We start from the raw sequence: 20,299 nt of genomic DNA on the forward strand, positions 1-20,299 counted from the left end.
TCAGGTGAGGCGTTCCTTCGGAGCGGCCTCGGTCAATCGCAGTGAGTTCGCACAGTGAAGCACATAGGGTACTTGTGTCATAGTTTCAAATGGTGCCCTGCTGAGCTGTGTGAGTGATCTAAGATCAACCACGTACACTCATTTTGTTTTATAAGCATACGGTAAATTTCGGCTGAAGCTCACTATGCTTAAGTAAAGCTCAATTTTGAGCCTCGACTATGCTTAACCCTATGCTTGGTGAAGGGTAAAGATTTGTTAATACTTTAGAGGATATTTTATTTTTTACGTTCACAAAAACGAAAAGCTTATTGTAAGTTTAGAAAGTGTACATTCTTAAGAGACCAAGTTGTGTTATTTATAAGAGATTAAACAAAATAAAATCACCAATTTTGTTTGTAATTCTCTTCTTCATTCTTCTGTTATTTTCTGAAGTTTTTGAAATTATGATTCTAAAAATTTCTTTGGCTGAGCCTCAAGGTATGCTTAGCATATGCTTAATTTTTCAGCAAATTTGAGCTTCAGTATGCTTATAAACGTTATGCTTATAAAACAAAATGAGTGTATCTGTGCGAACAATAACGCCCCCCCCCCCCCCCCCCCCCCAATAACGAGAGATTGACCGGGAGCCATCGAGCCTAGGCTAGCGAGTGACTGTTCACAAAAACAAAAACCTTGTTTAAGATTCCTTTTCCCACATCTCTGTCATCACTTTTTGGATTTTGGCTTTTTTCAACCTGGATTTTTGAAAATTCCAACCTTTTTTAGCTTGGATTTTGGCTTTTTTCAACCTAGATTTTCGAATATTCCAAAATTGTTAAATTTGGATTTTGGCTTTTTTCCAACTGAATTTTAAAAAATTCCAACCTTGTTAAATTTGGATTTTGGCTTTTTTCAACCTGGATTTTTGAAAATTCCAAGCCATGGAAAATGCAACATTTCCAACCTTGGAGAATGTCCCACATTTTCAGGTTGGATTTTCCATTGGATTTTATCTTTTTTCCAACTAAGAAAACTTGAAATTTCCAACCTTGGAAATCGGTCATTGACCCTAATTATTGTAATTGATGAAAAGGGAAGGATCATTAAAGTCTTTAAGGTCGTAGAGACTTTCATTTAATTTTGTCTAGTTTCGAACTCATTATCCAAAATTAGGCTCTTTTGGCGTCTCGAGTAAGATGTAAGAAACGCCATCTTGAATAGAGTAGAATATTTCAGTAGGGAGAATTTCACTTCCTTCTTTAATTACTTCTCTAATTCAATACGGCCGATTATAAATATAAACAGGCTTGATGTTTACAGAAATTTCAAAATTCATTGCCACTAGGTTGTACGTGAGATACATTAGTAGTTGGTGGGACTTCATTTTTTGTGGGACCTGGAACACCCTTCAACACTATGATCAACTATTCCTGACTAGATATAGTCCAATCTCTATGAATTTTTCCGCATACAAGAAAAGAAATTCCAAAATGTTACCCGGAAAATGATGACGTCAAAAGATGGGCTAAAAACGAGAAAAATTGGACTCGTTTATCAAAGTAAAAGTTTTTAGATCAGTGTGTTTTTATACATGAGCAATTTTATATAATCAGGAGGCTCAACTCTAATACAATAATGACCGGTTAGTGAGGGCTGTACTGAGAAATATTGCCCGAGGTCAAGTAACGACCGAGCTTGCGAGGTTGTTGCGTTGACCGAGGGCAATATTTTCAGTACAGCCCGAAAAAAACCGGTCATTATTGTATTTGTTAACCGTTTCCTTCAACTTTGATTGATTTTTAGCGCTTTATCCAGGAAAAATAGCGAAATAAAGCAGAAAAAACAAGCGAAAAGAGATAAAAAATTGCTACAATTTCTGACGTCAGAAATAAAAAATGATAGAAATGATGTCAACGCATTGTTCATTTTCCTTTGAAAAAGTGACGTCACAATGAATTTTCCTAACGACGGGCAACTCTGGACAATGTAGGCCCGTCGTCATGCGAAAAGAACCAATTGCATTGCGCAAAAAGCCATGTAGCCCACTTCGAAAAAGTAACCGGTTAACGATAGCGAATATTTGAGAGCAAACTAAATAAGACCAACACTGAATCAAGAGTATAGATATATATAAGATAGTAGTTAGTCCAACTCTAATACAATAATGACCGGTTAGTGAGGGCTGTACTGAGAAATATTGCCCGAGGTCAAGTAACGACCGAGCTTGCGAGGTTGTTGCGTTGACCGAGGGCAATATTTTCAGTACAGCCCGAAAAAAACGGTCATTATTAATTTCGCATAGCGAAAGTATTACAATAGCGAGGTTAAGCAGGAGTTTATTTTGTGCCGTAAGCGCTCTATACCGTGGGATTTTCGCGGGCTAGCGCCAAACTCCTGAGGCTGCTTGTGTCCTGTGGATTTTGACCTGTACGTCGTTGGTTGGGGAGTGGATCTAGGCCGTGAAATTTCACAAAACAACGGTGTCGAAATCGCTTAGGATCTAAGGCACTTTTTAGGCTACGGAGATTGGACTGAATCAGTTAGGGTCAAAATCACCCGGGAAAATAGATAAACAAAATAAAATTTTTTTTGAAATTTTTTTTTGAGATTTGAAATTTGGAGCTGAGATCAAAGAAAGCTTTTTAATTTACTTGTTATTAGATACTTTCTGTTATATTACAATGAATACACAAAAAGTGAAAGCATTCTTATCGCAAAAAAATGTCAAGATGTAAGTTGTAAATAAATAATCTTTATTACTATTTTATATCAACAACAGCAGACGTTTCTTTGCTGTTTCTGCTCTTGTTTGTATCTACTATAAAATAAAGTTACATGTCTAGCTACTTTTTTGTTGTTGTTCTGTCAAAATCAAAAACCAATAGATACTTTGAACAATATGAAACCAAATTTTTTATTTCTTATTTTTTAGTGTTTCTGTGGTGCCATCGTCATCAAGTAAACAATGTCATCATACCACTCAACCACCACAACTTCCATCAATTTCCCAACAACAACAAAAGAAGAAATCTCTATTCATATTTCCAACTTCGTCTTCAACTTCGTCCTCAACTTCGTCCTCAACTAATTCACCACATCAGCCTGTCTTAAACCTTGCAACACAACCGCTCAACTTCATACCAGAAAGAAAAATTATCCCCAAAGAATTATACAACGTTCCATCATCTTCAAATTCAACCACCACCACTACTGCCTCTCCTTCCTCTCAAATTACAGAACCACCAAAGAAAAAGATCCGTTTTAATTTTGATAGAGACATTTCACTTTTTAAAGAGGTAACGTCATGTGGCACGTTTCTTCAGAAAAAAGGCACTCCTGCCAGAAGAGAAACCTGGGATAAAGTTGCTGAAAATATGGCCAAATTATACCCACAAGATGGGGAATACAAAAATAAAACTGTTAGAGAGCGCGTGACAAATGAAATGAAGGAACACAGAAAAAAAAACAGTGCTGAACTTAAAGGGTCTGGCATTGCACCTGAGTACAATGAAAGGGACAATCTTTTGGATGGACTTATAAGTATGGAAGATGATTATTTGCATGAAAGAGAGGAGGAAAACAATAACCAAGCGAAAAAGAAGAAAGAAAAGGAAGAGAATGGAAAAGAACAGAGGAACAGATGCTTTGAAAGGTTTTCTGAGACTGAAAAAAGATTGAAGAAGGAAAAAAAGCCACGACAGCAAAGGTCAGATAAAAAAAAATTTGACAGCAAGGAGATGATGGATTTTGTGAAGCAAAAGTGGGATAATGATAAATTAGTTAAGGAAAAGGATCAGTCTTTGCTGGAAAGAGAAATTGCTTTGAAGGAAGAAGAGCACGAGAGGACAAATTTACTAATTGCATCCTTGAAAGAAACAATCCAGACTCAAAAAGCCTTGATCGAGAGACAAAACGAACACATTAAATTATTATTAAAGGAGAAAGAATCATAGGGTGACGTTAAAAATCATCTTGTGAATTGTTTTCCTTCTAATATTATTTTGATGTTTTCGTTTTGTATACAAACGTATTCCTTTCAAGGCTTTTTAGTTTAGATGTTTTGTTGCAAGTATGAAATAAGTACTTTTGTTCTCTCACTCTCTTCTTCTTTCAAAAAAGCTTCTCTTTCAAAAAATCAAGTCAAAAAATGGATTGAGAAATCATCTGTTCCATTTCCTTAATTTTATTTTATCATTTCCTAGAAAAAACCAAAGTTTTTCCATAGAAAACTTCACATAAATTACTTTTGCTTCATGTTCTCGTCATTTTTTATCTTTCTGTTGTTTTTTTTATCTCATCTTTTGTGTCAGATTGAGAGAAGTAGACTGATGTATAGAACTACATCAAATTTAAACTAAATCTGGCTTTTTCCCTTCTTCAATCTTCTTTCAGTTTCAGTAGAGCTTTCATAACATTTGCTGTTTTTTTCTTTTCCTTTCTCTTCCTTTCTTGATATCACAATACTAGAAAATTTTATAGCTTTTTTATTTCCATACTTATAAGTCCGTGTAGAAGATTATCTCATTCTTACTCAGCTACAATTTCAGACCTTTTTAAGTTTTTCACAATATAACTTTGGTGTTTCTTTCATTTCATTGTTGACTCTAACATGAATAAAAAATTTTTTTGGGAACTAACTTTATAAATTGGTCATTTTTCAGCATTCAACCTTTTTCAAGTTTTACGTAAATTTTATAATTGCTAATAGGGTCTGGCAGGGTGTTTCAATGACATTACCTCTTTGAGTAGAGAGCAATCTCTACTGAAATTAAATCAAGTTTTTTTTCTGTTCAACTATCTTCTATCAGGAGATTTGGGTTTGATATCTGATTTACATGTTTTTCATAAAAATAGTTTCTTTTAGGCTGATAGGGGACTATTAGAAATCTTGAATTGAGAGATATATTTTTTATTTTTCATATGTTGTGTTCATGGAAAAATTACATGTTTTATTCAAATGATCTATTTTTCTCAAAAATCTTGACAGTTAAAATGCTTTTCAAAAGAAAAAATTTAGTTTTACCTTAATACTATTGGTAGTTATGTGAATTATACAAAGTGAATTTACATTGAATTATAAATTGATTTATTTATTATTTATTTATTATTTAAATCTAAATTATATAAATTATATTTATTTATTGAAAATTGTTAAACAAAGAAATTATATTTATTGATTGAAATGTTAAATTGTTAAATATGAAAATAATTAATTCTGATGTTGAGAATAATGTTAGAGTACTTTCTATTATAGAATGAATATACTTGTCTAATTTTAATTATTGAGACACGTCCCGCCTAGATATGTTTTCACTAAAGGTGTGTTTTTAATTGAAAAAGAGTTGTTGCAATAGGCAGACTGTACCTTTATAATTATAAAGGCTGGTGCGTCCAGTCAAAACACAGAGTTGATCTGTAGCATCTTGCTTCACCTTTGTCTCAAATGTAAATTGAAACAAACTATTGCCAAACAAACTCTTACATTTTAGCTTTTTTCCTATTTTTCAAAGGAAGTGTATGTCATTTGAGGCACAAAAAATCTATACTACTTTACTAAAGGTGGTGGGAAAAGATAAAATAGGATTTTCTTTCAATTACATAATATATGATTGTCTTTCAACTACTTTCCTCCATAAATATAAATACTTCAAATTTTTCCTTCAATAATAGGGAAATTATCATTATATAATGTTAGAAACAGGGAAAGGGTTTAAAGGGACTCTAGGTTTTGTCAAAAAAGACATAAACATTAGAGAGATATTCAAGTAAGATTTGTTTTTTAGGAGATTTGTGGTTTTAAAAAAAACCGTTTTTTCCACATTCATCACACGTCAATTGATCTTCAGATTGGCTGGAGGTAGTCTTCCAAAGCAGGTGGATCACATTCAAAAAATTGAGCACACTTTGAAGAATACAAACAATTGTGGCAATTTTGAAGGAGGGCTGAGACAGCATACTGTTTAGCAACCGGACTTAACCCTGACTTCATCATTTTTTTAAAGTCTGTGAATCGAAACCTTTCGATAATTTCTCCAAAACACCACTCAACTGATACACGAAGACGGGACATAGCTCGGTTGTACTCTTGTTGATCTTCATCTTGAGGATTGTGGAAACCAGTTTGGATGCTTTCGCTTAAAGGGTACGCCGGATCACCATAAACACACAAACGATTCCCATTAACACCAACCGAATACCTTTCAAGATTGTCCAAAATCCCAGACTGTGCTAACAAATACGAATCATGGCGAGATCCTTCAAGTGGCCCAAAGAAGTTTGCTACCATTCCATTAGGAGTTGATATGGACTGAAATTTGAAATCGTGAACTCTTTTATGCCCATTGTACATCACCCTTTGCATTAATTTCGGGCGGGCTATGGGTCGGAGGGTTCCGTCAATGAATCCCCAGCAGTTGTCAAGTGGGCCTCCTTTGGTGTGGATCCTCTCGGCATAGTGTGTTAGACGCTCAGGAGACAGCCAGGGTTGATCAAACGATTCCAGCAAATGGATAAAGTTGGTGCTTATGTGGTCCAACACATGATTAAATATTACACACAATGTTTCTTTGGGTCGACCAAATTTGGGCATAAGATCAATAAACCTGCAAGGAAACGCCAAACGTCGTAACAACAAACACAATGCCTCAACTGAACTGCACCTCACTCTGTTATGTGTAATAATTTCATCTCCCAAACCAAAAGCTTCAACAAGTCTTATAATGTCAACTTTCTTAAATCTTGTATCCACTCGACACTCTTCCTCTGACCACGCATCAAAATCAAATGGCGCCCACCTCTGCAAAACTCTATCATTACGTGCATCATTTCTAACCCCAGCATTAGCAGCTATCATTAATAAATTAAAATCCTCATCTTCAAGCACACCTGCCAAGTAAGCTCCCACAAGTTCATCCACAACATCAACTTCACCATCATCATCATCCTCTTCATCACTATCATCAGCTTCATAACCACTACTAGAATCACCATCTTCGTTCTCACTGTCATCAACATCACTTACTAAAACCTCATCATCAGAAGACTCAAAACCATCACCAACATCAGAATCAACAACAACATCAGAATCAACAACAACATCAGAATCTTCATCATCTCCACTGGAACTGTCAACAATCATTTCTTCTTCATTTTGATCACCAACAGCAAAATCAATCTCCATCTCTTCATGATTGGCAGCATCCATTTTAAAAGCACTTTATTCTTAGACGTCTGAATAAGTCTGAAAAAGAAAGCTGAAAAACAAAAACCAAACAAAATTTTTTGAAGCTGGAACCGAAAGTGAAAGGCGGCAAAACAAACATTACGTCACACGGCATAGATAGCCTCTCTGCTTAACTGTTTTTTTCCTTAATACCGTAACGTTATAGGAGTCAGGCTAAAACACCCCGGACTGAGCCTAAAACCTTACGGTACGGCACAAAATAAACTCCTGCTTAACCTCGCTAATAGGCTTTCGCGGCGGCGGTGCAAATTTTTTTTCCGTAGACGGGCAGAAATATCTTTAATGGTCGGAAATATCATAGCGTGATGGTCGGAAATATCATTTGATGGTCGGAAATATCTTTTGATGGTCGGAAATATCCAAAACTCTGAAAATTTGAAAATTTAATGGTCGGAAATATCCCGCACTTTTAAAAATGCTTCATCCAGCAAAAAAATGTAAACAAAGATGGTAGCAAAGGTGGTGTGGTGTGGCCAACTTGTTGTGTGTGCCAGACAAGAGTAGCTTTTTATTTTAAGTTTTTGGGACACTGACTGAGAACTGTTCTGTTTCTTAGTTCTTTATACAGTATTTTACACAATACGTAGACAGCTTTTTAGGGAGAGAAAGTGGTATTAACCTTTTTATTTAAACACGACTCTTCTTTCTTTCTTGTCTTTTTATATCCTTTCCTCCTCTAGCCCCCACAGCTCTCAAATCACCCTAAAGCTAGTCCCAACCCTACCTGGACACCCTCCCATTCTAGACCTTACCCCGGTGGATCGATCTTAAACCATACGTTCGGCGGAAAATTTGGCTTCCAAAATCGAACCCTTACAGTGCATCCAGCTGGCATTGAATGCAGAGAAAATTTTGCCAAAAAATGACCCTTACAGTGGGGGCTAGAGGAGGAAAGGATATAAAAAAGACAAGAGTCGTGTTTGAATAAAAAGGTCAATACCACTTTATCTCCCTAAAAAGCTTGTCTGGCACACACAACAAGTTGGCCACACAACACCACCTTTGCTACCATCTTTGTTTATATTTTTTTGCTGATGAAGCATTTTTAAAAGCGCGGGATATTTCCGACCATTAAATTTTCAAATTTTTAGAGTTTTGGATATTTCCGACCATCAAATGATATTTCCGACCATTACGCTATGATATTTCCGACCATTAAAGATATTTCCGCCCGTCTACGGAAAAAAAATTTGCGGCGGCGGTGCGGAAAAAAAATTAGAAAACGAAAGTACTTGATACGATGGACGAACTCACTAAAATCAATTTACAAATTACACGCTCGTATAACCATGGACGATTTTCGCAGGTTTTCTTTGGATTACGTCATATATCTTTGTGTCTTTAGCTTCACAGTTTTGATTATTTCTTCATTTTCTTATAAGCATATACTTTATAAGAATCAAATCAATAACTCTTGATAGACGATGATATACCTTTCGGTAATCAGTTCTTACATAGTAAACAAGGGACAGCGCACAATATGAGCATATTTATTTTTCTTATAGGCATTTACTTTATAAGAATCAAATCAATAACTCTTGATGGACGGTGATATACCTTTCGGTAATTAGTTCTTACAAGGTAAACAAGGGACGGCATACAATATGAGCATATTTGTTTTTCTTATGAGCATATACTTTATAAGAATCAAATCAATAACTCTTGATAGACGGTGACATACCTTTCGGTAATTAGTTCTTACATAATAAACAAGGGACAGCGCACAATATGAGCATATTTATTTTTCTTATAGGCATTTACTTTATAAGAATCAAATCAATAACTCTTGATGGACGGTGATATACCTTTCGGTAATTAGTTCTTACAAGGTAAACAAGGGACGGCATACAATATGAGCATACTTATTTTTCTTATAAGCATTTACTTTATAAGAATCGAATCAATAACTCTTGATGGGCGGTGATATACCTTTCGGTAATTAGTTCTTACAAGGTAAACAAGGGTTGGCGTACAATATGAGCATATTCATTTTTCTTATAAGCATTTAATTTATAAGAATCAAATCAATAACTCTTGATAGATGGTGATATACCTTTCGGTAATTAGTTCTTACAAAGTAAACAAGGGTTGGCGTACAATATGAGCATATTTATTTTTCTTATAAGCATATACTTTATAAGAATCAAATCAATAACTCTTGATAGACGGTGATATACCCTTCGGTGATTAGTTCTTACAAGGTAAACAAGGGTTGGCGTACAATATGAGCATATTCATTTTTCTTATAAGCATTTACTTTATAAGAATCAAATCAATAACTCTTGATAGATGGTGATATACCTTTCGGTGATTAGTTCTTACAAAGTAAACAAGGGACGGCGCACAATATGAGCATATTTATTTTTTATAAGCATATACTTTATAAGAGTTCTTAAAAATTAAACAACAATAGTTCTTAAATTGGTCTTATTTTTTTAGCGATTTTAAGCCTCGTTGTTCTTGTAAAATTGTTTCATCAAGGCTCGATGTAAAGTAGATTTCAGATTAGCTTCAATCTCTACTTCTTCTTTTTCCTATGTAGTTCAAATTGTAGGCGAAATTTTCGACTTCAAGTCGTCTTGTTGTATTTGTTAACCGTTTCCTTCAACTTTGATTGATTTTTAGCGCTTTATCCAGGAAAAATAGCGAAATAAAGCAGAAAAAACAAGCGAAAAGAGATAAAAAATTGCTATAATTTCTGACGTCAGAAATAAAAAATGAGAGAAATGATGTCAACGCATTGTTTTTTTTTTTTTTTTTTTTTTTTTTTTTTTTATGTCAACGCATTTTTATTTGGATATACATATAATAGAAATCAAATATATTTTAAGAAACTGAAACCCTGCAAAGACTAGTGTGAAAAACTCAAAAAAATGTCCAACAATACGTATTGAAAAATACGTGTCTAATAAAATGTAGTAATAAAAAAAACCAAAAACACTGAAAACATGAATTAAATATTACAAATGAAATTTGTGACTTCTGCGTCAGCAGTGGTGTTTTTCATTGTTCACGCATTGTTCATTTTCCTTTGAAAAAGTGACGTCACAATGAATTTTCCTAACGACGGGCAACTCTGGACAATGTAGGCCCGTCGTCATGCGAAAAGAACCAATTGCATTGCGCAAAAAGCCATGTAGCCCGCTTCGAAAAAGTAACCGGTTAACAACACCGGTTAATTAGGGCCTACCATTGACAGGGGTGTTCGTTGTTTCATCGGTTTTGTCACTTATTGTTCAAAAATTCAGTCTATGTAAGGGTCGGCACATTCCAAGCATTCTCCCATCCTATAATACCCCCTGGACGCGATGTCATACTGTGAATTCTGCAGAACTTTAAATAATTAAGACAAGGAAAATTTAGAATTTTTTTGTAATAAATCTTTTTCGTTTGTCCAAAATAAAGTGCATTTAAGTTACAACTTTTATGTAATAGATAATTTTTCAATCTGACCCACGGTGCTTTAAGTGACTACTTGAAATATCAAAACCTGCGGTGCTGTATATGTATATGTTATGAAAATATCACTTAATAAGGACTTTGATAACACCGGTATTTGACCCAGGCGTATTTTGGTGTTCCCCAACATGGATCATCGTTCATCCAGCTATTGTTAGCTTCCAATTTGCATGATTGTCTGTTGTGACATCTGTTGGCAATACGTCCATGACCACCTCGGCAGCTTGTGCTCCAGAACCAATCAACACCGCTTCGGCAGTATGACTTGGAAGTTCGTCCCCAGAAGTAGTCCTGCAATTTGATGACTTTTCCAGATCCACAATCGACATTACGTGACGATCCTTCGCATGTTTTGAATTCCATATATCCAGAATAACCTGAAATAAGATAAATTAAATTTTAAACTCTCCTTATTCACTTGCTAAACTGCATCAAGACCATTAAGTGCCAACACGTATATATGCGAATTGACCTCAGTTTGAAAGCAAACTAATGAACTGAAGTGCAATTCAAACTTACGACTTTCGAATTACATACTGCAACTGATCTACCGACTGAGAAAGAAAGTGTCGGATTTTGGGCTCACTGATGTCACTAGGATCCGAAAGAACCATCTCCCCTGGAACCCGTGAATTCATTATCCTCGTTATCCTCACTTTTAAAACTTTGTTAACATCAAAGAGTCCTTGATTTGGCATGTCTGCAGCATGTCAGTGACTTTTGTTGGTTGCAAGGAATCATGGGTAATCAGGATCGCTGCACTCTATAACTACGGTCTAATGTTGGATGTTTTTGTATCTAACCAACGGTGGGCCGTTACAGAGACGTAATCGGTCTTGATCACCCATGTGTCATTTCGACCGTGAAATGGCCTTCATATTTGTATCTTTAAACCTTTTCTTAGCTCTTTGCTGCTAGTTTATCTTTTAACTTGATCAAAAGGATCCTGAAACAATAGATCCTTCAAACTATCACATCAAACTATACTATGGATAAATTACAATCTAAGAAATAAAGCTGCAAGCTACATGGGGTTTGTGGAAATGCTGGCGAAATAATTTAAAAGGTAATCTAAGATGATAAAAAGTGTAACTTACAAGAGTGAGTGTTGCAGTTTCTGCTTTGTTGAGATGAACCTGAACATGAAGCACCATTGTATTTTGGTGAAGGATTATTACAAGATCTGGTTCGTGTCTGACTTCCTGTTCCACATTTTTTGTTACAAGATCCATATCCGCTCCATGATCCCCATTTTCCGTTGACTAAAAAAAACGGAAAAAGTGCTTAAAAGTAGGTGCAAGCTAAATATCGGTAAATATAGAACTGACAAGTATAAATTCAAAAGATTATTGAGCTTTGTCAGTTTCGGATAATTTTTATGGAAATGTACCCTATTCCTAGATAAACCTTTCACAATTTAGCCATCTCTCTCGTTCTGGTTTAAAACTATTACGCATTGTCCCAGTTAGCATAATCTCTAGGTTAATTTGTTTTAAAGAACCAAAGAAACCGGTTTGAACTTAATTCATTGCTTAACACCGTAAAGTCGCGATCAAGTTCTTACAAAGCATATCTGTTAAAGAAAACCGGCTAAGTTCCTTTTGATGATTAACCTAAACTTACTTGGACAGTTTTGTGTGTTACAAGCTCGGCTGTCAGTGGCTGATCCAACACAAGCTTTTCCTCCGTATTTTGGTGCAGGGTTGTTGCAAGATCTCGATCGTGATTGGCTTCCACCTCCACAAGGCTTGTTACATTGGCTGAAAGCGCCATAAGCTCCCCATTTACCATCGACTATAATAGGAAAATAAGAATCTTTTTTCATCAGCAATATAAATCTCTTCGAGATAATACAATAAGAGACCGTTCCTCGTTTGTGTATATTTTTGGTTCGCACGGTAAAGTATAAACTGCAATTAAGAATTTAAAAACTGGGATTTTAAAGCCTTTGTAAAACATCTTTGACTACTGCTTTTGTAAGCTGTGCATCTATCGTGTCTGGAAAAACTACTCATGATAGAAACTCATAATCAAACACAAAATACGAAAAGCAAAAGAAAATATTGTTGAATTGGATATGAGATTATAAAAGCAAAATATGGCACCTGGACAGTTTTGTGTGTTACAAGCTCGGCTGTCAGTGGCTGATCCAACACAAGCTTTTCCTCCATATTTTGGTGCAGGGTTGTTGCAAGATCTCGATCGTGATTGGCTTCCACCTCCACAAGGCTTGTTACATTGGCTGAAAGCTCCATAAGCTCCCCATTTACCATCGACTATAAAAGGAAAATAGGAAATTTGTTCATTAGCAATATAAGCCTCTTCAAGATTATACAAGAGACCCTTCCTATCTTGGACTTATATATTCTTGGTTCGCACGATCAAGTATAAACTGCAATCAAGAATATGAAGACTTGGATGTTAAAGCATTGGTAAAATATCTTTGACCACTGCTTTTGTAAGCTGAAACTTGATATCGTGTCTGGAAAAACGATTCATAGTAGAAACTCAAAATCAATCTCAAAATTCAAAAAGCAAAAAAAGGTATTGTTGAAAGGGATATAAGATTATAAAAGCAAAATATGACACCTGGGCAGTTTTGTGTGTTACAGGCTCGGCTGTCAGTGGCTGGTCCAACACAAGCTTTTCCTCCATATTTTGGTGCAGGGTTGTTGCAAGATCTCGATCGTGATTGGCTTCCACCTCCACAAGGCTTGTTACATTGGCTGAAAGCTCCGTAAGCTCCCCATTTACCATCGACTACGAGATTGGAAAGTTAAACATTAAAATACTTAAAAATTCCCATTCTTCCCTTGTTCTTTCACAATCTGCAGCAAATCTTTTCTGAAAGACCTCATTGTCCACAAATATCTTTTTTTTGTATATGTTAGTGACATATTATTTGTAGCTTGGCCCTATCGAGCCATCTCTTCTGGAATGGGTTAAAGGGTTTGTTTTAAATAAGAGTGATATCATTTGCTTAAAAAACATATTTTGCTTATATCAGCACAATATAATAATAGGCAGACAATGTCCTAATATAAAACATGTGCCTGATATAAAACGGGAACACTTATGTAGAATAACCCTTCAAACACCAGATTTTAAGGAACTACAAACTACTTCAGTGCTAAAGAAAAGCCAACTAAAACTTGACATGGAAGGTAGACTAGACGCACCTGGGCAAGGATCAGTTCCACATTCTTGTTCATCTTCATCAGATCCTTCGCATTCTTTTCCACCATGTGCTGGTGCAGGGTTTGTGCAAGATCGAGTTCTTTTTTGTGATCCACCTCCACACGAGGCTGAACATTCACCGAACTCACTGTACTCTGTCCATTTACCATCGACTAGAGAAAATGCAAGTTCGGTTGATTAGAATGACTATGATTTTTCTGAAAGTTTTTTGGAAACGTGTAAACCAATGGTTCAAGAGAATGTATTTGGAATACTTTACATATATGTAAACAAAATCAGAAAAAAACTTCTGTAAATTCTTCTTAACGTAAATAGTTATCCACAAAATTTTCAGGAAACATTTGGATATAATGCATTAGAGTGTAGACACCACAAAATATTTATACCGAGATGAAGTTCTGAGAAAAGGATCCCTAAGACCATGTTCGTACGTGGCGGTCCCGTTTCGCTCCGAAACGAAATGAAGCCATTCTTTTGGTTAGTAGTGACGTAACACTTGAATGTAACCAATAGAATGGCTTCATTTCGTTTCGGAGCGAAATGGAGCCGCCACGTGTGAACATGGTCTAAGACCGAGCTGTTGGTGAAGATTCTAAAGCAATATAAATTGTATTGTGATCAAGTATTTAATTGCCACGCACCTGGGCAAGGGTCAGTTCCACATTCTCGTTCATCTTCATCAGATCCTTCGCATTCTTTTCCACCATGTGCTGGTGCAGGGTTTGTGCAAGATCGAGTTCTTTTTTGTGATCCACCTCCACACGAGGCTGAACATTCACCGAACTCACTGTACTCTGTCCATTTGCCGTCGACTAAACAATTTAACAAATTATAAAAATTGATAACGATTTTAGTTTTAGGCTTAGTAGAAATGTACATCAAAATTAGCAATGATTTTAGCTTGCTATAGTCTAAATAAAAATTGTTAGCCCGATTGCTTTGCATGAGCAAATTGGTCTTTCAGTACAAATCCTTGTGAAAGTGATCTTACCAAAATCTGAAAGAGTTCAAAAACATACTTTGTTTTATCAAGATTGATATGTTGAGCGGATAAAAGCAAAGAAATAACCTCTCATGTGAATAATTTACATCAAGAGGAAAGAAGAGTATACCTGGGCATGCTGGGACGTCGCATTTTCTTGTTTCAGTCAATTCTTCTTCTGGACAGTCAGCACCACCATTCTTTGGGACGGGGTTGTTACAACTTCTTTCACGTTCTTGGAAAGAATCGCCACAGCTTGCTGAACATTGTGTCCATTCACTCCAGTTTCCAAATCCTCCATCGATTGCTGAAAAGTAGAAAGAGGCTCATATAGCAATTACAGTGTATTTCTTTAAAACTTCGTATTAGCGAAATTTTTCGTTACGGATCTAAAGTAGTTATACAGTGGAGTCTCCATAACTCGAGCATGCACGGGAAACATAAATCTTCAGACTGGCCATGTTTACGATTTCCTTTTTTCCCTTAATTTTAGCCTAACTGTTCTAATAAACTAAGTTCTAATGAAAAGACAGTGTATAAAGGGAGGACATTGTCTTACCTGGTGGGGCAGCAGATGGAAAGCTGTAAGCGTATTCGGAAGATTCGTCAGCCATGCAATGTCCATGTCCTTCAGCGCATGACCCATAGTTGCTTCCGTCATGACCGATACAACTTCCTGATTGATCAGCAGGATTCATAAGATGAGCTTCATAAGCTGCTTTATCGGTGGCCATCCAACATTCTCCCCAGAATGTCATGGCAAAAGCAACACCACCGAGTTCTTTGACTTTTTTGGCACATGCACATCCTAATCTAAAAACGTCGCAAAAATTAATATTCAGAAATTTATATATCACCCCAGATGTCTATTTAGGTGATTAAAAACGTTATGTAATAAAAAAGATGCAATACAAGACTTGCACTTGTTGACAAAAGTCAGCATCTTTTTTTGGTCCAAGAACGGAAAATCGCACTCACTCGCCAAGGGATTGTTTGAAGTTATGCCAGTCCAAAAGTTTGCCGGTGTAAACATTGCTGCTAGCATCACGATTGTTTGCAACTTGTTGATGAAAGACATTTGCATCTCTGCTCAAACATCCTTGCTTAACGAACGCTGGGCAATCTAGTGAAAAATACCCAAAGATAATGAATTATTCTAATACCTAAATTTCAGTACCAGTGTAGGCCTTCCAACCCAGTTTTTTTAACTTCAACATTCTTCATACTAATCGGATCCTTAATAAGAAATGTAACTTATAAGCAAATCGCAAATCCTAAAAAATTGAGTGATTTAAATAATCTTTTCGGTTTATGATGAATCTTACTGACCGCCCCAGCGGCCGAACTTTTTGGGAGGCACCGAAGATCATATATTCACAATTTTTTGTTACTTTCCTACCAAAATTTTTACACATATATATCTTGCGCCAATTTTGAGAAATTTGCCCCCGATTATGCCCCTATTTTTGACAAACCGCTGCAATTCTAATATTAATAAAAGTTACGTTTGCCGGCCCCGATAATTTAGTTTAGTTCTTTTTTATACTAATTTACATGGCAAGATATAAATTTTCTTAAACTCTAACTATAGTAATATAGTGCAGCAGAGGAGAGCTTGTTTTTTAATATTTACCTTTCACCTCTGATTGACAAGACATTGTCATAAAAACACAAGGAATTCTAACACGTAACTTACCATCTTGTGCCAAGGCAACCCCAAGAAGGGCCAACAAAACGAAAACTTTCATTGTCAGTGGATCTGTATTGGAAAAATAAAATAAATGTTTAACTTTTTCAGTATTGCCATCCAAGCTAAAATTCTTTGCCTTGAAAAAATATTCAAATTTCTGTCTCCACCAGTACTGAAGGAGTTAAGATGAAAAAATCAAGAAAATTCACTTGGGGTAAATTTCACGGTGAGTATCTGTAACCTTTCAATGATTTAAGGCGCTCAAAAATTAACTTAATTTCAATAGTTTTGTTACCATAAGGCGTGGTTACATTACATTAATTTATTTCAAAATTTCTGAAGTTTTTTAATCAAGTCTTTATGATTAAAAAATTTACAAGTGTAACAGTCCTCTTTTAAAGAATATAAAGACCTATAAATTCTTGAAAAAGAAATCATTTCTTGCGATTCTTTACCATTTTTTTGGTAAAGAGTTTAAAGTTTTTTTCTTCACTTCTCTCGAGATCAAAGGCACCGACATGATAGTTCATTACATTTTTTCGATGAATGGATTTTCTAGCGTTTTGAATTTTCAAACCGTATGGCTAATATGAGATAGGGGTGAAAGATAAGATAAGAGAAAGATTTTGCATGATGGATGGATATCAGCCACGAGTTTCTGTGTTCATCCTGAGATATAAAATTCTTCTTTTCTTCTTGGTCACGTAGACGAAGAAGTTCAGCAAATATGTTGTTGTAGGCACTTTTTTCGTTCCTCAACTTTAACCACTTGCGTACCCAGCAAGACCTTTTAAGCTCGACATTTTCGAATATTTCCTCTCAAATTTCCGTTACAAAAGAATTAGCACAATACGTGCTGCAGCCTTCCTCCTTTAACTCATGTCGTTTGTTGAGTGAGAAAATGAGTTGAGAAAAACGATTGAAGATTTGATACAACATACAAAAATTTCGAAAAGACTTTAAAGAAAATAGTTAATTTCTTTAATGTATTTTTGATTAAAAAATTTCAAAAATTTTAAAGATATTAATGTAGTGTAACCACGGCTATAGACAACGATAAATCTTTTTTTCTTCTCATACCTATAAATATACCCAGTGAAATGTCCAAATTCAGAAAGAATTCAAAAAAATATCTTCATACCTTTTTTAAAACCACTGTGCTTGCTTCTTCTTAATGTTTCAAAAAGCAATAATCAATTTTAACCGAATTCATGATATATATTAATTCACTAGTCCACCTGTTTCAATCATTGGTAACATGATAAACAACAGATTCCCTTAAAAAGAGGCTTCCCGATTACAAAGTCGATAAATCTAATATCCGTTTTCAAAACAATTATTTCTAAGTGACAAAGCGTTTCAAGTGTAAACTAAAGATTCTTTCCATTAGCACCAAGAATCAATAATCCAACAACTTGCGAATTAGCTTTTTTGGAGATTCTGCAAATCCAATTCCGTTCGTTTTAGCGTTCAAGATCAAAGTTGTTTTATTTTCAGTTTTGGTGTGTTATGTCGATCAATATAGTGTTAATTTGTGATTTCTATTGCAATCTTGCATTAGGAAATTAAGTGGATTGTGTTTGAGTTAGGTTTCGGTTTAGAACAATTTTCCCCGAAATTTTATGCCGCTTTCACTAGAAAATTGAGATGATAAAAAAAAACAAAGGGAAGTGGAGTTTGCGATAATTCGAATCCTAATGCTTGTTGTACTTACTAAAAATAAAATCTAACCATGCAACTAAACAATGAGATGTTAAATCAATCCCTTTTCGAATGAGATTAATCTTTTACCACGCCGACTTAAGAAAAACCATTTTACCGGTCCTCCAGCTGGCTTTAGGTCGAAATCACTCTCTACAGCAACATCTTCTTTTCCAGGTTGCAAGTTTGAAATTTAGCCAGTAGTGAAAATTACAAGAGGACCTCATTATTGCTTTCTCTGAATTTTAACCTATGACAACACTCTACCGTAAAGTTATCGCGTATGATCCAATTTATGGATCCAATTTATCCACCCAATCCTTTAAAGAATCAAACTTTACAGTACGTAGCCCCCAAAACGTCAGTCAGATTTAAAGTTGTTTTCGAATCTAGAGGAAAAGATGTTTTACAAAGATTTTTGCTTCATGAAAAACTTTAACATCTCTATTTTATTTCCCGAAAGTTCTTTTTCAAAATCTTCAACTTCAACAATATTTTTCGTTTGCTTAAAAACAGGCCTTTAAGCTACGAATATAAAATTTTTACCATAGTTTGCAAATGTGATTGAGAGGGTTTTGGGGATAAAGTTGTTTAAAGAAACTTTTACAGTATACCCCTGGTTGTGAGAACGCAGGTTTGGGGCCCCAATAACGTAGGTTTGAAAATTTAAAATTAAATTAAGAAGCCCAGTGGTAATAGAGGGAGAAACTATGAACATATTTTTGTTTTCCCATAAATTTATGACCCGATGGATGTAAAATTTATGTTTTGTATAAAATATTACAAGATTTTCGATAAAGTCCAGACTGAAAATTTAGAAATTTTGAAAACTATAATTTTGAATTAACGACGTTTTAATTAAGTTTCTGAAAACCAATTTCTTTCGAAAATGGTTCCATTTATGTATGGAATATGTTGCGGAAATTTTGGAAAAACACCTTAACGGAAACAAAAAAAATATTAAGATTTAAAGTTATGTTTCTCCTATATTTTGCAAAAAATATGACAGAATATGTCGTTTTTGCTGATTCAGCAAAAATTTATATATATAATAATGTTAATTCTTTGTTATAAACTATTAAGTCAAGTTAGTAGGAACAGAATTTCAAGATTTTTTCTGTTACTCATATTTAGAATTCTCGGTTTTATCAATGCTGGTTCTGGTTGACCTTTAAGATGCTATATCTTTTACTCATCCTCTAAAGTCACAAATGCATCTGCGTTTTCTGAAAGGCATTAGGCGTAAATCTTTCTGAAATCATCAAAAACATACTCACCCTCAAGAATAACCATCATTCTTTCGAAATAAACAAAAATCGTCTAATTCTGGCTAATTTAAAGGTCAGAATGCGGGCTCTTCCAGAAAAAATTTAATATGGGGGGATATAACATTTTTTGGAAATTTGCCCCCGGACATTGTGACTTTTGACCCAGGACAGCAGGTGTAACATTTCACTACCCCCGGACATTATATTCTCACCCCCCCCCCATGTACGGACATTTTCTGGAAGAGCCCAATCCTCATTTTAATAACAACCTATACGTTTTTGGGGCCAACTAAGTTTTGGGGGCCATATACTGTCGACATTTTCATAAAATAAGTGTCACGAACAACGCTTACCTCGTTTTCAAAATGTTGCTATGGGGATTGATCGGTTAGAAGGGTTCATAAGACGTTTACTCTATTTATAAAGTTGAAGACTCAAGGTATTTCATCACCTTGGTGGTGGTTTCAAAACGAGGCTGCACTCGTTTATGAAAAGGCCATAGAATTCGGGGGAATAGAATGATAATATGGCGAGTGGTGATGTCACACAGTGTATAATCATCCATTGCGGTACGTCGAACAGAATTGGAATGGGATTGGATCTCATTACAGAGGGTGAAGTGAGAAAACAATATTGAAAATACATAGCTTAAAACCATTTACTTTCAAACAAAAATGCTGAAGCCAAGAGATTTCCAACAGTGCCAATTCTTTGCCTGCAGACCAATTTTATGAGTTTTAAATTTTTAAATTCAGATATTTGAATTGCAAACAAGGCTT

At 35.2% G+C, this 20,299-nt stretch overlaps 2 protein-coding genes across 2 annotated transcripts; one reads left to right on the plus strand and one right to left on the minus strand.

The window, feature by feature from the left end:
- The first annotated feature begins 2,599 nt into the window (after positions 1–2,599).
- Positions 2,600–5,020, plus strand: LOC136820812 (DNA ligase 1-like). Its single transcript, XM_067077046.1, has 2 exons — positions 2,600–2,710; positions 2,912–5,020. The coding sequence occupies exons 1-2, from the start codon at positions 2,661–2,663 to the stop codon at positions 3,930–3,932; spliced, it is 1,071 nt and encodes a 356-aa protein (XP_066933147.1). The 5' UTR covers positions 2,600–2,660; the 3' UTR covers positions 3,933–5,020.
- A 5,560-nt stretch (positions 5,021–10,580) lies between these two features.
- On the minus strand, positions 10,581–17,736 carry LOC136820815 (coadhesin-like). The gene is made up of 12 exons (XM_067077050.1): positions 17,693–17,736; positions 16,558–16,620; positions 15,840–15,984; positions 15,421–15,674; positions 14,992–15,168; positions 14,521–14,691; positions 13,861–14,031; positions 13,271–13,441; positions 12,787–12,957; positions 12,305–12,475; positions 11,779–11,943; positions 10,581–11,058 (listed from the first exon to the last, which is right to left on the minus strand). The coding sequence occupies exons 2-12, from the start codon at positions 16,607–16,609 to the stop codon at positions 10,751–10,753; spliced, it is 1,956 nt and encodes a 651-aa protein (XP_066933151.1). The 5' UTR covers positions 16,610–16,620; positions 17,693–17,736; the 3' UTR covers positions 10,581–10,750.
- Between the last annotated feature and the right edge of the window lie 2,563 nt (positions 17,737–20,299).

The sequence above is a fragment of the Clytia hemisphaerica genome, unplaced genomic scaffold (genome assembly GCF_902728285.1).
Source record: "Clytia hemisphaerica strain Z4C2 unplaced genomic scaffold, Clytia hemisphaerica genome assembly, whole genome shotgun sequence".
Lineage (NCBI taxonomy): Eukaryota > Metazoa > Cnidaria > Hydrozoa > Leptothecata > Clytiidae > Clytia > Clytia hemisphaerica.

What these genes read in the sequence shown, in the direction of transcription:
- LOC136820812 (XM_067077046.1), top strand. Translation starts at nt 2,661, where the DNA reads ATGAATACACAAAAAGTGAAAGCATTCTTATCGCAAAAAAATGTCAAG. An exon ending in TCGCAAAAAAATGTCAAGAT is followed by an intron (nt 2,711 to 2,911) that starts GTAAGTTGTAAA and finishes CTTATTTTTTAG; the next exon opens with TGTTTCTGTGGTGCCATCGT.
- LOC136820815 (XM_067077050.1), bottom strand. Translation starts at nt 16,609, where the DNA reads ATGAAAGTTTTCGTTTTGTTGGCCCTTCTTGGGGTTGCCTTGGCACAA. An exon ending in TTCAAACAATCCCTTGGCGA is followed by an intron (nt 15,675 to 15,839) that starts GTGAGTGCGATT and finishes CGACGTTTTTAG; the next exon opens with ATTAGGATGTGCATGTGCCA. An exon ending in TGGAACTGACCCTTGCCCAG is followed by an intron (nt 14,032 to 14,520) that starts GTGCGTGGCAAT and finishes CATTTTCTCTAG; the next exon opens with TCGATGGTAAATGGACAGAG.